Below are 15,836 nucleotides of genomic sequence, written 5' to 3'. Positions count from 1 at the left end.
TTTCTAATAGATCTTAAAATCAGGAGGTGTGATGCCTCCTGCTTTGTTCTTTTTTCTCAGGATTGTTTTGGTTACTTGGGGTCTTTTGTGATTCCATGTAAATTTTAGAATTGTTTTTTCTACTTCTGTAAAAAATGCCATTGGAAACAATAGAGAATGCATTGAATTTATAAATGGTGTTGGGTAGTATGGACACTTTAACAGTGTTAACTCTTTCAACCCATGAACATGGGACATCTTTCCACTTATTTGTGTCTTCTTTGATTTCTTTCATCAGTGCCTTAAAGTTTTCATGTACATTGCACTGGGTGTTGTATGTAAGTGATGAACCACGGGACTCTACGCCAAAAATCAAGAACACACTTTACACACTGTATGTTAACCAATTTGGCAATAAATTATATTTAAAGAAAAGTTTTCATGCACAAATATTTCACCTCCTTGATTAAATTTATTCCTAAATACCCTATAGTTTTGACACTATTATCGATGGGATCATTTTCTTTATTTATTTTTTTTTATTTCTTTTTCAGATAACTTGTTGCTAGTGTATAGAAATGCTATTGATTTTTGTACATTAATTTTGTGTCCTGCAACTTTGTTTATTCTAGCAGCTCTTTGGTGGAGTCTTTAGGATTCTCTCCATATAAAATCATGTCATCTGCAAATAGAGATAATTTTACTTCTTCTTTTCCATATTTGATGCCTTTTTTTTTTTCTTGTCTGCTTTCTTTGGCAGAGAAATAAGTGAATAGGAGTGGTGACAGTGGGCATCTTTGTCTTCTTCTTGATTTTAGAGGAAAGGCTTTCAGCTTTTCTCCATTGACTATGATGTAAGCTGTGGGCTTTTCATATATGACCTTTATTATGTTGAGGTGTATTCCTACTTTACCTAATGTGTTAAGAGTTTTTACATGAAAGAGTGTTCAGTTTTGTCAGGTGCTTTTTATGCATCTGTTGAGATCATCATATTATTTTTACCCTTCAATTCTGTTAATGTGGTTTATCACATTTATTGATTTGTGTATTTGAACCATCTTTGTATCCCAGGGAAAAATCCCACTTGATCATGATGTATGATTCTTTCAGTACTGTTGAATTCTCTTCACTAGTATTTTGTTGAGGATTTTTGCATTTGTGTTCATCAGGGATATTGGCCTGTAATTTTCTTATAATTCTCTTCCCCAGCTTTGTTAACAGGGTAACGCTGGCCTGGTAAAATGAGTTTGGAAGTGTTCCTTCCTCACTTTGGGAGGAATATTTTGAGAAAGAGTGGTGTCAGTTATTCTTTAAATGTTTGGATGAATTCCCCAGAAAAGCAATCAGGTGTTGTCTTGGACTTTTCTTATTGGGAGACTTTTGACAACTGATTCTTATTGGTCTATTCAGATTTTCTATTTTTTGATGATTCAGTCTTGGTAGGTTATATTTCTAGGGATTTACCCATTTCTTCTAGGTTATCCAATTTGTTGGCATATAATTGTTTTCGTAGTCTCTTAGGATTCTTTGTATTTCTGTGGTGTTTGTTGTAATATCTCCTCTTTTAATTCTGATTTTATTCATTTGACTCTTAGTTCTCTCTTTTTTCTTAATGATCTAGCCAAAGGTGTGTCGGGTTTATCTTTTCAAATGATCAGACTTAGCCATTGTCCTTTTCCTTCTGTCCTCCTCCCCCCCTCCCATCCTCTCCCCTTCCTCATCTGTCTCTTTCATGTTTTTATACTCTGATCTTTGTTATTTGCATTCTTCTACAAACTTTGAACTTAGTTTGTTCCTCTTTTTCTATTTTCTAGAGATGTAAATTTAGGTTGTTTACTTGAGATCTTTCTTTTTTCTTAGTTGAAGGTGTTTACTGCTATAAACTTTTTCCTCTTAGAACTACTTGCATCCTGTAAGTTTTAGTGTGTTATGTTTCCATTTTCATTTGATTTATATATTTTTTAAATTCCCTTTTGGATTTCTTCTTTGACTAATTGGTTATCCAGGAGTATATTGTTTGATTTCCACATTATTTGTGAATTTTCCAGTTTTTCTCCTGTTACTGATTTCTAATTTCATACTCTTGTGGTTCTAAAACATACTTGGTATGATTTCAGTCATCCTAAATTTGTTAAGACTTGTTTTATGGCCTAACATATGAGTTACCATGGACATGTTCCATGTGTTTTGAGAAGAATGAATATTCGTCTCAGTATGTTTTATTGGATGAAAAGTTGTGTGTATGTCTGTTAGGTCTGTTTGGTCTAAAGCATAGTTCATATTCCAATGTTTCCTTAATGATCTATCCATTGTTGAAAATGGAGTACTGTTCAAAACCACTATTAGATACAACCTCACACCTGTCAGCATAGCTAGAATAAAAAAAGATAAGAAATTACAAGTGTTGACAAGGAGAATAAGGAAGAATGGAGAATAAGGAAGACTCAGGCACTGTTGGTGAGAATGTAAATTGACGTAGCCACTGCGAGAAGCAGTATGGAGATTCCTCAAAAAATTAAAAATAGAAATAAACATATGATCCAGTAATTCTGCCAATTACTCTAGCTTTGTAGTAAATCTTAAAATCAGGAGGTTTTTTTGTTTCTCAAAAAACACTAATTCAAAAAGATATATGCACTCTAATGTTTACTGCAGCATTATTTACACTGGCCAAGATGTGGGAGTGATCCAAGTGTTTATTGATAGATGAATGGATAAAGAAGACATGAGATACACACACACAGACACAGACACACACACACACACACACACACACAGACGCACACAGACACACACACACACACACACACACACACACACACACACACACTGGAATATTGTTTGGCAATAAAAAAGAAAGAGATCTTGCCATATGTGACAATATGGCTGTATCTAGAGGGTATTATACTCAGACACAGAAAGACAAATACCATATGATTTCACTTGTATGTGGATCTAAAAGAGAAAACAAATTAATAAATGGACTCATATTTTACTTATTTTTAAAATTTTTTATTTGTTGAGAGAGAAAGAAAAGGACAAGCAGGGGAGGGGCAGAGAGGGGGTTACAGAGGATCCAAAGTGGACTTTGCATTGACAGCAGAGAGCCCAATGCAGGCAGGGCTCAGTCTCATGAATCATGAGATCATGACTTGAGCTGAAGTTGGACGCTTAACCAGCTGAGCCACCCAGGCACCCCTGAATAAACAGACTCTCTTTCTCTTTTTTTTTAAGTTTATTTATTTTGAGAGAGACAGAGACAGTGTGAGCAGGGGAGGGACAGAGAGAGAGAGGGACTGACAGTCTGACAGTACAGAGCCTGATGCAGGGCTCGAACTCATGAAACCGTGAGATCATGACATGAGCTGAAACCAAGAGTCGGACGCTTAACTGACTGAGCCACCCAGACGGCCCTGAACAGGTTCTTAAATACAGAGAACAAACTGGTGGTTGCCAGAGGGAAAGTGGTGGGGAGGGGTAAAATAGGTAAAGGAGATTAAGAGGGACAAACTTCAATTTAAAATAAATAAGTCAGGGACGCCTGGGTGGCTCAGTCGGTTGAGCGTCCGACTTTGGTTCAGGTCGTGATCTCGCAGCTCGTGGGTTCAAGCCCCGCATCAGGCTCTGTGTTGACAACTCAGAGCCTGGCGCCTGCTTTGGATTCTGTGTCTCCCTCTCTCTCTGCCACTCCCCCACTCATGCTCTATCTCTCTGTCAAAAATAAGTAAACATTAAAAATAAATAAAAATAAAATAAGTCATAGAGATGAAAACTACAGTATAGGGAATATAGTCAATGATATTATAACAGTGTTCTAATGATATTATAACAGTGTGACAGATAGTGACTACACTTATTGTGATAATCACTGAGTAATATATAGAATTGTTGAATCAATATGTTGTATATCTGAAACTAATTTAACATTGTTAATTATATTTCAATAAAAAAATTGAGGTACTGAAGTCCCTTACTATTATATTGTTTTCTGTTTCTCCCTTCAGGTTTGTTAGTATTTGCTTAATATATTTAGGTGCTCTGCTGTTGTGTGCATATGTATTGACAATTGTTATATGATCTTGATAAGTTGACCCCTTTATCATTATGTAATGACCTTCATTGTCTTTTGTTACAGCTTTTGACTGAAAGTCTATTTTGTCAAGTAGACTGTTTTGTTTTTTTTTTTTTTTTTGCATGGAATATTTCTCTATCCCTTCACTCTCACCAGTGTCCTTAAAGCATAACTGAGTCTAGTTGGCAGCACATTGTTGGATCTTTATTTATCCATTTTTCATCCATTACCCATATTTTTCCATTCAGCCACTCTCCATCTTTTGCTTGGAGAATTGAGTCCATTTATATTTAGAGTAATTAATGTTAGGTAAGGACTTACTAATGCCATCCAATTGTTGTCTGGCTGTTTTATAGTTCCTTTGTTTCTTCTTTTGCATCTTCCTTTGTGAAATGATAATCTTACCTACTGGTATATTTTGATTCCCTTCTGATTCCCTTCTGTTTATCTTTTGTGTTCCTACTGTAAGTTTTTCCTTGGTGGTTACCATGAGGCCTCCCTAGACACTCATATAGTTCTAATAGTCTATTTTAAGGTGATAATAACTTGTAGTGCAAACAAGTCCCTTCTACATTTTGTGTTTTCAGTCAGTGTTACAGTTTGCATCTTTTAATAATGTGTGTCCATTAACAAATTATTGTAGCTGTATTTCTTTTTTCTCATTTTTAAAATTTATTTATTTAATTTTTAAGTTTTATTTAAGTTAGTTAATATATAGTGTAATGTTTTCAGAAGTAGAATTTAGTGATTCATCACTTACATATAACACCCAATGCTCATCCCAACAAGTGCCCTCCTAATGCCCATCACCCCTTTATCCCATCCCCCACCCAACACTCCTCCAGCAACCCTCAGTTTATTCTCTGTATTTAAGAGTCTCTTATGGTTTTCCTCCCTCTCTGTTTTTATCTTATTTTATTTTTCCTTCCCTTCCCCTATGTTCATCTGTTTTGTTTCTTAAATTCCACCTATGAGTGAAATCATGATATTTATCTTTCTCTGACTTATTTCACTTAGCAGAATATACTCTAGTTCCATCCATGTGTTGGAAATGGCAAAATTTAATTCTTTTTGATCGCTGAATAATATTCCATTGTGTGTGTGTGTGTGTGTGTGTGTGTGTGTACCACATCTTCTTTATCCATTCATCAATCAATGGACATTTGGGCTCTTTCTATAATTTGGCTGTTGTTGATAGTGCTGCTATAAACATTGGAGTGCATGTGCCCCTTCAAAATAGCACTTCTGTATCCTTTGGATAAATACCTAGTAGTGCAATTGCTGGGTCATAGGGTAGTTCTATTTTTAATTTTTTGAGGAACCTCCCTACTATTTTCCAGAGTGGCTGCACCAGTTTGCATTCCCACCAGCAGTGCAAAAAGGTTCCCCTTTCTCTGCATCCTTGCCAACATCTGTTGTTTCCTGACTTGTTAATTTTATAGCTCTAGCTATTTCTAATGCTTATTTAACCTTTATATGAGAGATAGTTAAGTGATTAACATACCACCTTCATACATATTAGAGTATTTTGAATTTGACCTTTACCAGTGTGTTTCATATTTTCATATGTTTTCATATTACTAGTTACCATCCTCTCATTTCAGCTTGAAGGACTACTTTCATCATGTCTGCATGATGCAGCATTGACCCAGGTTTCTGCACATGATCACTTGCCATCTATAAAGACCCACACTTGCCACACTTATAGGTGCATGCATAGGTTGGCAGCGGGGTAGGACATGTATGGGTGAGATGTGTGGAGCGTTGGGAGAATGCCCATTGGCCAGTTGAGGAGATCTTCAAGCAAGGTATCCTCAGCAGCTCTTGGGCAGGCTTTCCAATAGAGTCCATGATGTAGTTAGTAGGATCTGTGTCCCTTAAATACATTCTAAACTTTTGCTGCTATAGTCCCAAGCCTCCTCACCCCTTAGTCTTATAGTTAACCTCAGTATCATGGATGGAGTGATCTTTGTTAAAATCTGTTGTCTTGGTGGGGTAGATGGTAGAAAACTCTTGCCATTTTGCTGACATCAATCTTCTCTTTTCCTATTGAAAGCATTTAGTATTGTATGCTATGCTCACCCTAAGTGTAGTTACCATCTGCCACCATACAGTGCTGTTATAATATCACTGACTATATTTCCTATGCTGTACCTTTCATCCCTTGACTTATTCATTCCATAACTGGAAGCCTGTATCTCCTATTCTCAATCACCCATTTTGCCATCCTTCACCCTTTTCCCCTCTGGCAGTCATCAATTTGTTCTCTGTATTTATGGGTCTGTTTCTGCTTTGTTTATTTGTTTTTTAGATTCCACATAAGTGAAATCAGATGGTATGTGTGTCTTTGTCTGAGTTATTTCACTTAACTTAATACTCTATAGATCTATTCATGTTGTTGTAAATGGCAAGATCTCTTGCATGGCTAATATTCCAGTGTGTGTATTCACTTTTGCCATTTACCAGTCTCTCTTCAAGCTGTATTTCCTCATTCAGTTTATGCAAGAAAGATAAGAATATCATGATTTGGTATATTCTACTTACAGCGTGGTAAGAGGGAGGCTGGGAAAAGGACAAAATTCATTTATTTTTTCAGTGAATCTCTTCTTTTTGTGTTTTCTGCTCCTTCAGGTGAATCTTTTCTTTCTTTCTTTTTTTTTTTTAACTTGTCTTTTGACTTTACTGCTAGTATGTTCTATTTATTGGCATGGATAATTAATTCTGTATGGGTATGTTTGTTGTACTTTCTTTATCCAGACTAGATACACCAAAATGAAAAAAATTTAGTCATTTTTCCTGAAACTTTCACTCTCTGTGCATTTTATAGGCCTCTTTTTTTTTTTCCCGGACTGCCTACTTATCCCCTCAGATTACTTCTTATCAATACAGGTATACTAGTGACAGTTATTCTCATTATTATATGTGTCCACTTTCACCAGTACTATATACAAGTGGTGATTAGGTTAAGAGCCGTATTGACTAGAATCAAATAAGCACAGGTCTACAATGGCTCTCATGCTGAGCCTCACTGGAATCAGAAATTATGGCATGTGATTGTATGTTTATGTTATTGAATTTATTTTGGAAGTTCTTAATTGTTTCCTTCCCCTGTTGACCATTTACACATCTTCTTTGGAGAATTGTCTGTTCAAATCCTTTGCCCATTTTTAAATTGTTTTTTGTTGTTGACTTATATTTTCTGGATATTAACCCCTTATTGATATGCTTTATATCATGTTTTTGTCCTCTTATTTTACATTACGTATTAATATCTATTTTTTCTTTTTCTCTAAATGTGTGTGTGGGTATCTTGTTAATTTGAAAGGTGTGTGTAGTATTTTCAGTTATTTTACTGGTTACCTTTGTATTTGTAAACAGTGTATCTAACACTTCCTCCTACTGCTTCTTCCTTTGCTTATACAATTTTGGTATTAATTTACATTGTCAAGATTAATAAATACATGTATTTGTTCTGTAACCATGATTCTGGTATTTAATTTGAGCTTTATATTTACATAGATTCAGTTCATCTTTTCTTTTTAATTTTTTTAATGGTTATTTATTTTTGAGAGAGAGAGGAAGACAGAGCACGAGCCAGGGGAGTGGCAGAGAGAGAGGGAGACACAGAATCTGAAGCAGGCTCCAGACTCTGAGCTGTCAACACAGAGCCTGATGTGGGGCTCGAACTCACGGACTGCAAGATCATGACCTGAGCCCAAGTTGGATGCTTAACTGACTGGGCCACCCAGGCGCTCCCCCCACCCCCGCCAATTCAGTTCATCTTTAAAATTTTTTTTTTAACATTTTATTTATTTTTGAGACAGAGAGAGACAGAGCATGAACAGGGGAGGGTCAGAGAGAGGGAGACACAGAATCTGAAACAGGCTCCAGGCTCTGAGCTGTCAGCACAGAGCCCGACGCAGGGCTCGAACTCACGGACTGCAAGATCATGACCTGAGCCGAAGTCGGCTGCTTAACCGACTGAGCCACCCAGGCGCCCCTTTTTTTTAAAAAAATTTTTTTAACATTTTATTTATTTTTCAGTTCATCTTTTATATGAAACTATTTTCTTAGTTCTCAATTTTGATCCCAGTCATTATGGCAGTCCGTATTTTAACTTCTGTTACTTGCCCATTGGTATGACCAAATTGTTATTAGATGACAGTCAAATTTAATTTTCCAAAATTTGTCTCTGTGGGACTGTGATAAATCACCTTCTCTATATCTTCCATGGTTTAATGGGACCTTAGTCTCTGCCTATGTGAGATGTGACATTTGATTTGTATTTGTTTACATTCTTGATATGGAGGAAAATAACAAAGTCTTCCAGTTGATCCTTCCAAATTTAAAACCCTCATTCTGTGGTTAGAACCAGTATGGGGATTATGGCACTTACTGAATTTAAACTATCTATCAAACTTTATTCTTAGGATCCAAAGAAACGACCATAGATTAGGTTTATAGTTCCATGCGCTCATTGTGAAAGTAGACTTGGATTAAATGTCATTTTCACCTGATCCCCAAACGCCTGCACTTGATCTAATGAAATAATAGTAAACATTATGGGTGTAATAAATGGGGTTAATTTATAGTCAGTGTCCACTTACCCATAAGTCTTAGTGTTTCAGCGCACAAGATACTAGAAAATACAGTATTTATTTGTGATACTATTACAAAATCGTTCCACAAGAGTTACCAGGCTTTCTTTTAATTTAGAGGGTTCTAGGTTTATAAATTTAATTTGTTCAAGTCTGAAATCTGGGTATAGGCCTGTCATTCTCTATTCCTGTGGCTGAAGTCAATCCTCTGTTTGCCAGTGTGTATTACAGGCATATTTTAGTTATTTAGATTGAATAGGGACCATAGTGGACTGCCCATTGGTATGGTCTTAAGGAACTCAAGATCAATTAAACACTCCCAAAGATACATGTTTGTGTATGAGCTAATAATTCCCACCTTGGAAACATGTTGTATTAGAATAGACTGTACTAAGATCTCCAGACCAGTAAAAGTCTCCAGACTTTAATAGAGTCATTGCAGTCATAAGAGGTGCTTTTGCCCTTCTGTCTTCTAGAAGCCAAGATACATATTCAGAGAGGTAGTGCAATTTTGCTGGTTTAGAGGATGTACTTTAGAAGATAGCATTCTAGTCCCTTAGTAGAGACCCCAGTTGTCACTATAACTAAAAATCAACCATTGGTGGTTGATAGGATACATAATAAGAATAGTGACTATTGTTAAATTAGTTTACTGCCAGCTTCTTTTTGGTGAAGTGAGTTTTTTGGTTAGGGGCAACACTCTGGGATAGAGAGCACAATGTACAAGAGGCATTCAGTGAGGATTGATATTGGCATAGGCATCATGGGCAGGCACGGCAAGTTTGCTTAAAGTTCTGTGTGTTGGAACTTTCCCTTCTCTTAGTCCTTTAAGTTCCCCTGGGGCTGTAACAATTCTGTTCTCCAGTTGGCTGTCATATTAAAGGCATAATACATATTCTTTTCTGTAGGCCAGGGGTAACTTTTTTTCTATACTGAGTACACATACCCTAATCTCCAGCAAAAGTGATATATTATTTCCTAAGTATATTGTACTCTTTTTTCCCTCATCCTTGATTATCTCATGTTGAAAGTTCATTATCCAAGGTCCAACTGAGATGTATCCTCTCTCAACATAGAAAAATTGAATTCTGCATCTAAAGGCCCATGATACTTGGATCTCTTTATAGCTCTTCACAGTTATTACTTGTGTGTATTCCTTAGTTTATAATCCAATTCGTCTACTTCATTTTACCAATGAGAAAGTTGATTCAGAGTTTTAAAAGACTCAGGATTCCACAGATACATACTAGACAGATCAGAATTTTTAAAAAAGATAATCAAAACTAAATAATGGGCTCTATAGAAAGAAACTAATTTGCTTTTTTTCATTATTTTCTAATGTTTAGAGTTTAGCATTCTTTGTTGATACTTCTCAGCAAAGATTTTGATAATAGCATTAATTTTTGATAACAGTAATGACTGCATTGTGTGTACTCATTTTTAATAGGAAAAACTCAAAAAAGAGACCAAAGAAAACACAGTTCTTCTCAAAGAAAAAAAAGACAAGGTAAGAGTTTTATATAATTCTCCTGGTTTTTCTAACATCTACCTGAAAAATTTTTTTGATCATAAATATGTAAGGAACATCTAATATTCATTTCTAAATATAGAATGTGTTTAGAGTATACCAGTGTATATCATGTATTCTTATGGAGTTATTTTGATTCATGTATAATTCCAGTAATATAGGCCCATTATTTAGATTAGTAAATGCCATATATTTCATTTGGGGTTCTGGATATATAAATTACAAATGAGGAAATAATACAAGAAATAAAAAATTTTAATAAGCTTTTATTTGCTATGCCTTATTCCAACAATATTGAAATAGCACAATCTTTATATGTAATGACTATTAGGTTTATGAAACATTTCTGAGTTTGGGAAAATTACTTTATGCCTCAGTTTCTTCATCGATATAGGGATAATTAATAGTATCTATTTTTTAACGTTATAAGGATTAAATGAGATAATATTTGTAAGGCATTTATAATAGAGCGTGGCACATAGAAAATGCCATATAAGTGTTTAAAAAATACAGTGATGAGCACTGAGTAATGTATAGAATTGTTGAATCATTACATTGTATACATGTAACAAATATAATACTGTATGTTAATTATATTTCCATTGAAAAAATAAAGCAGAAAATCGTGAATGTTCTGTATGTAGGCACACCTTGAAGATAGTGCAGGTTCAGTTCCAGATCAATGCAGCAAATACCACAGTAAATGAATTTTTTGGTTTCCCACTGCATATAAAAGTTACATGTATACTATATTGTGGTCTGTTGAGTGTGCATTATGTCTAAAAAACAGTGTACATACCTTAATTTAAAAATATTACTTAAAAATGCTAACCATCATGTGAGCCTTTAATGAGTAGTAATCCTTTTTGCTGGTGGGGGGTCTTGCCTTGATATTAATGGCTGCTGATTGATCAAGGATGATGGTTGCTGAAGGTTGGGATATGTGACAATTTCTTAAAATAAGACAACGATGAAGTTTTCTTCACTGACTCTTCTTTTCACGAATGATTTCTCTGTAGCACGGGATACTGTTTGATAGCATTTTGCCCATAGTAGAACTTCTTTTAAGATCAGAGTCAGTCTTCTCAAATTCTGCTGCTGATTTATCAACTAAGTTCACATCATAGTTTAAATCCTTTGTTTCATTTCAACAATCTTCACAACATGTTCATCAAGAGTAGATTTCGTCTTGAGAAACCACTTTTTTTTTTTTTGCTGATCCACATGAAGTGACTCCTCACTTGTTAAAGTTTTATCATGAGATTGCAGCCTTTAAATCACATCTTCAGGCTTCACTTTTAATTCCAGTGTTTTTGCTGTTTCCACCACATCTAAAGTTATTTCTGCCACAGAAGTCTTGAACCCCTAAAGTCATCCATGAGGGTTGGGATACATTCTTCCAAACTCCTGTTAATACTGATATTTGACCTCTTCTATGAATCACAGATATTCTTAACGGAATCTAGAATGGTGAATCCTTTCCAGAAGGTTTTCAATTTACTTTTCCTAGATCCATTAGTAGAATCACTATCTATAGCAGCTGTAGTCTTACAAAATGCACTTATTAAGCGGTGCTTGGGTGGCTCCATCAGTTAAGTGTCTGACTTTGGCTCATGTCATGATCTCACAGTTCATAAGTTCGAGCCCTGTGTCAGGCTTTGTGCACACAGCTCAGAGCCTGGATCCTGCTTCGGATTCTGTGTCTCCCTTTCTCCCTGCTCTCCCCTACTCATATTCTGTTTCTCTCTCTCTCTTTCTCTTTCTCTCTCTCTCTCTGTCTCAAAAATAAGCAAACATTAAAAAAAACGCAAGATGCATTTCTTTTTTTTTTTTAATTTTTATTTAAAAAAAAAATTTTTTTTTTACAACGTTTATTCATTTTTGGGACAGAGAGATACAGAGCATGAACGGGCGAGGGGCAGAGAGAGAGGGAGACACAGATTCGGAAACAGGCTCCAGGCTCTGAGCCATCAGCCCAGAGCCCGACGCGGGGCTCGAACTCACGGACCGCAAGATCGTGACCTGGCTGAAGTCGGACGCTTAACCGACTGCGCCACCCAGGCGCCCCAAGATGCATTTCTTTTTTTTTTTTTTTTTTTTTTTTTTTTTAAATTTTTTTTTTTCAACGTTTATTTATTTTTGGGACAGAGAGAGACAGAGCATGAACGGGGGAGGGGCAGCGAGAGAGGGAGTCACAGAATCGGAAACAGGCTCCAGGCTCTGAGCCATCAGCCCAGAGCCCGACGCGGGGCTCGAACTCACGGACCGCGAGATCGTGACCTGGCTGAAGTCGGACGCTTAACCGACTGCGCCACCCAGGCGCCCCATGATGCATTTCTTAAATAACGAGACTTGAAAGTCAGAATGACTCCGTGATCCATGGGCTGCAGGCATCAGAGCAGTAACCTTGTACATCTCCATCAGAGCTCTTGTGTAACCAGGTGCATTGTCATGGAGCAGTAATATTTTGAAAGGAATCTTTTTGTCTGAGCAGTAGTAGGTGTTAACAGCAGGCTTAAAATATTCAGTAAACCAGGTTGTAATCATATGTGCTGTCATCCAGGCTTTGTTCTATTTATAGAACATAGGCAAGTAGATTAGTGTAATTCTTAAAGGGCCTTAGGATTTTCAGAATGGTTAATGAGCACTGGCTTCAATTTAAATTCACCAGCTGCATTAGCCCCTAACAAGGGAGTCAGCCAGTTCTTTGAAGCTTTGAAGCCAAGTATTGACTTCTCCTCTCTAGCTATGAAAGTCCTAGATGGTATCTGCTTCCAATATAAGGCTGTTTCATGTACATTGAAACTCTCTTGTTTAGCATAGCCCCCTTCAGTAATTAATTAGCTAGGTCTCATGGATAATTTCCTGCAGCTTCTGTATCAGCACTTGCTGCTTCACCTTGCACTTTTATGTTATGGACATGGCTTCTTAAACCTCATGAACCAACCTCTGCGAGCTTCAAACTTTTCTTCTGCAGCTTCCTCACTTCTCTCAGCCTTCATAGAATTGAAGAGATTTAGGGCCTTACTCTGGATTAGGTTTTGATTTAAGGGAATGTTGTGGTTGGTTTGATCTTCTATCCAGACCACTAAAACTTTCTCCATATCAGTAATAAAGCTGTTTTACTTCTCATTTGTGTGTGCTCATTGGAAGTAGCACTTTTAATTTCCTTCAAGAACTTTTTCTTTACATTTACAACCTGCCTAGCTGTTTGGTGCAAGAGGCCTAGCTTTTGGCCTATCTCAACTTTCAACATGCCTTCCTCTCTCTAAGCTCAATCATTTATAGCTCATGCTCTTTTTTTCACTTGAACACATAGAGGCCATTGGAGCATTACTGATTGGCCTAATTTCAGTTTTGTTGGGTCTCAGCGAATAGGGAGGCTCCAGGAGAGGGAGAAGGATGGGGAATGGGTGGTCAGTGGAGCAATCAGAACACGCACAGCATTTAACAGTTAAGTTAGCCATCTTATGAGGGTGTGACTCATGGTGCCCCCAGACAATTACAACAGTAACATCAAAGATCACCAATCACAGATTACCATAACAAATATAACGATAATGCAGAAGTTTGACATATTGTAAGAATCACCAGGATGTGACACAAAGAGACAAAAGTTCCAGTAAGTGAGCAAAATGGTTAAGGAAAAATGTTGCCAATAGGCTTGCTTGACACACAAACAAAAAACACCAAAAAAACCACACAGCATCTCTGAAACACAGTAAAGTGAAGTGTAATGAAAGGAGATATGCCTGTATATGCATCACTAGAAATGTAACCTTCAGAAAAGAATGAACTGGTAGGAGAATATATACATTTCTATGACTTATTATGAAGGGGAATATTTCAGTATTCTAGAATGGGGGTGAATTTTCTTTCAAACTACCCTTCTACCCCAGGAAGTGTTAAATTCCAAGACTTGCCACAAGGTGGTGTAGTTGTCATTATCAGTCCTTTCAAGAGAGAAAAATTTGTCTATGAAAACAGCTACATTTTGGAAATTCTGAGGATGACTCCTGATAAGTCCAGAGACAAAAAGATTTACTTCCATCAAAATTGTGTTATCAACTATGATGCAGAAATATTTAGGAAGGAGGATACAAAAATGAAAGTGTGTGAAAAAAAGCTACCAAAATTTATACCTGCTGGAAAAAAGATTATGAAGTGAGATCACTAGAACTGGGCAGAAGCCTACACGTCACCTCATTTAGCTCCTTGATTTATATAGATGGACAGATTTAAGCCAAGAGGTACTTGGAGATTTACTTAGAATACCCAGCAAGATATTCTAGGAGAATTGAGGAGAAAGATTGAGGAGAAAAGAGTATATTCCTTGACTCCTAGTCTAATGTTTTGTTCTGTTTTTTAAAATATAGTCAACATACAGTGTTATATAAGTTCAGGTACAACATAGTGATTCAACAAGTTTATACATTATGCTGTGTTCACCACAAGTGTAGCTACCATCTGTCCTATTACATCACCATGATAATATCATTGACTGTAGTCTTTATGCTGAGCTTTTTATTCCTGTGACTTATTCATTTCCTAACTGGAAGCCTGTATCTCTCACTTCCTGTCACCAATTTTGCCCATTCTCCCATCCTCTTCCCATCTGACTACCATCAGTTTGTTCTGTGTATTTATAGGTCTGATTCTGCTTTTTGTTTATTCTTTTGTTGCTGTTGTTGTTGTTTTTGGATTTCACATATGAGTGAAATAATATGGTATTTGGTTTTCCTTAGTCTGACTTATTTCATTTGGCATAGTAGCTTCTAGGTCCATCCATGGTGTCTCAGATGGCACAATCTCATCCTTTTTTATACAGTTATATAACATTCCTCTGTGTGTGTGTGTGTGTGTGTGTGTGTGTGTGTGTGTGTATGTATACCACATCCTCCTTATCCATTTGTCCAGTGTGGGATTTAAAAAAAAAAATTTTTTTTAATGTTTATTTTTGAGAGAGACAGAGACAGAATGCGAGTGGGTTAGGGGCAGAGAGAGAGGGAGACATAGAATCCGAAGCAAGCTCCAGGCTCTGAGCTGTCAGCACAGAGCCCGACACGGGGCTTGAACTCATGAGCTATGAGATCATGACCTGAGCCGAAGTCAGTTGCTCAACTGACTGAGCCACCCAGGCGCCCCAGTGTGGGATTTTTTATTAAAAAATTTTAAATGTTTTATTTACTTTTGAGAGAGAGAAAGTGCGAGTGGGGGAGGGGCAGAGAGAGAGAGGAAGACACAGAATCTGAGGCAGGCTCCAGTCTCTGAGCTGTCAGCACAGAGACTGATGCAGGGCTTGAACTCACAAACCACAAGATCATGACCTGAGCCGAAGTTGGACACCTAACCGACTGAGCCACCCAGGTGCCCCAAGTTTTTTAATTTTTAAATTAAAATTAATTAATTTAGAGAGTGAGAGTGTGAAAGTTGTAAAGGGGGAGAGGAGGAACTTGCAGGGGTGGAGAGAGAGAGAACAAACCTTAACCAGGCTCCATGCTCAGTAGGGAGCTCGACACGGGGCTGAATCCCATGACCCTGGGATCATGACTTGAGCTGAAATCAAGAGTCTGATGCTCAACTGACTGAGCCACCCGGGCTCCCCTACTCCCAATATTTTTATAGCACATGTGGTCACCTCTTAATCCTGCATCTTATA

General features: G+C 36.9%; 1 protein-coding gene across 2 annotated transcripts in view; it reads left to right on the top strand.

Annotated features, from left to right (window-relative positions):
* The window catches only part of SYCP1 (synaptonemal complex protein 1), a 118,559-nt gene that overhangs the window by 87,290 nt on the left and 15,433 nt on the right, over positions 1-15,836 (top strand). For both annotated transcript variants that reach the window (XM_047870823.1, XM_047870822.1), the window contains one exon: positions 10,097-10,156. In XM_047870823.1, the coding sequence (XP_047726779.1) occupies positions 10,097-10,156 (60 nt within the window). The remainder of the gene's footprint in view (positions 1-10,096; positions 10,157-15,836) is intronic.

Source organism: Prionailurus viverrinus, chromosome C1 (genome assembly GCF_022837055.1).
Source record: "Prionailurus viverrinus isolate Anna chromosome C1, UM_Priviv_1.0, whole genome shotgun sequence".
NCBI classification, from domain to species: Eukaryota; Metazoa; Chordata; class Mammalia; order Carnivora; family Felidae; genus Prionailurus; species Prionailurus viverrinus.
This window is presented reverse-complemented; position numbering and strand designations above follow the sequence as displayed.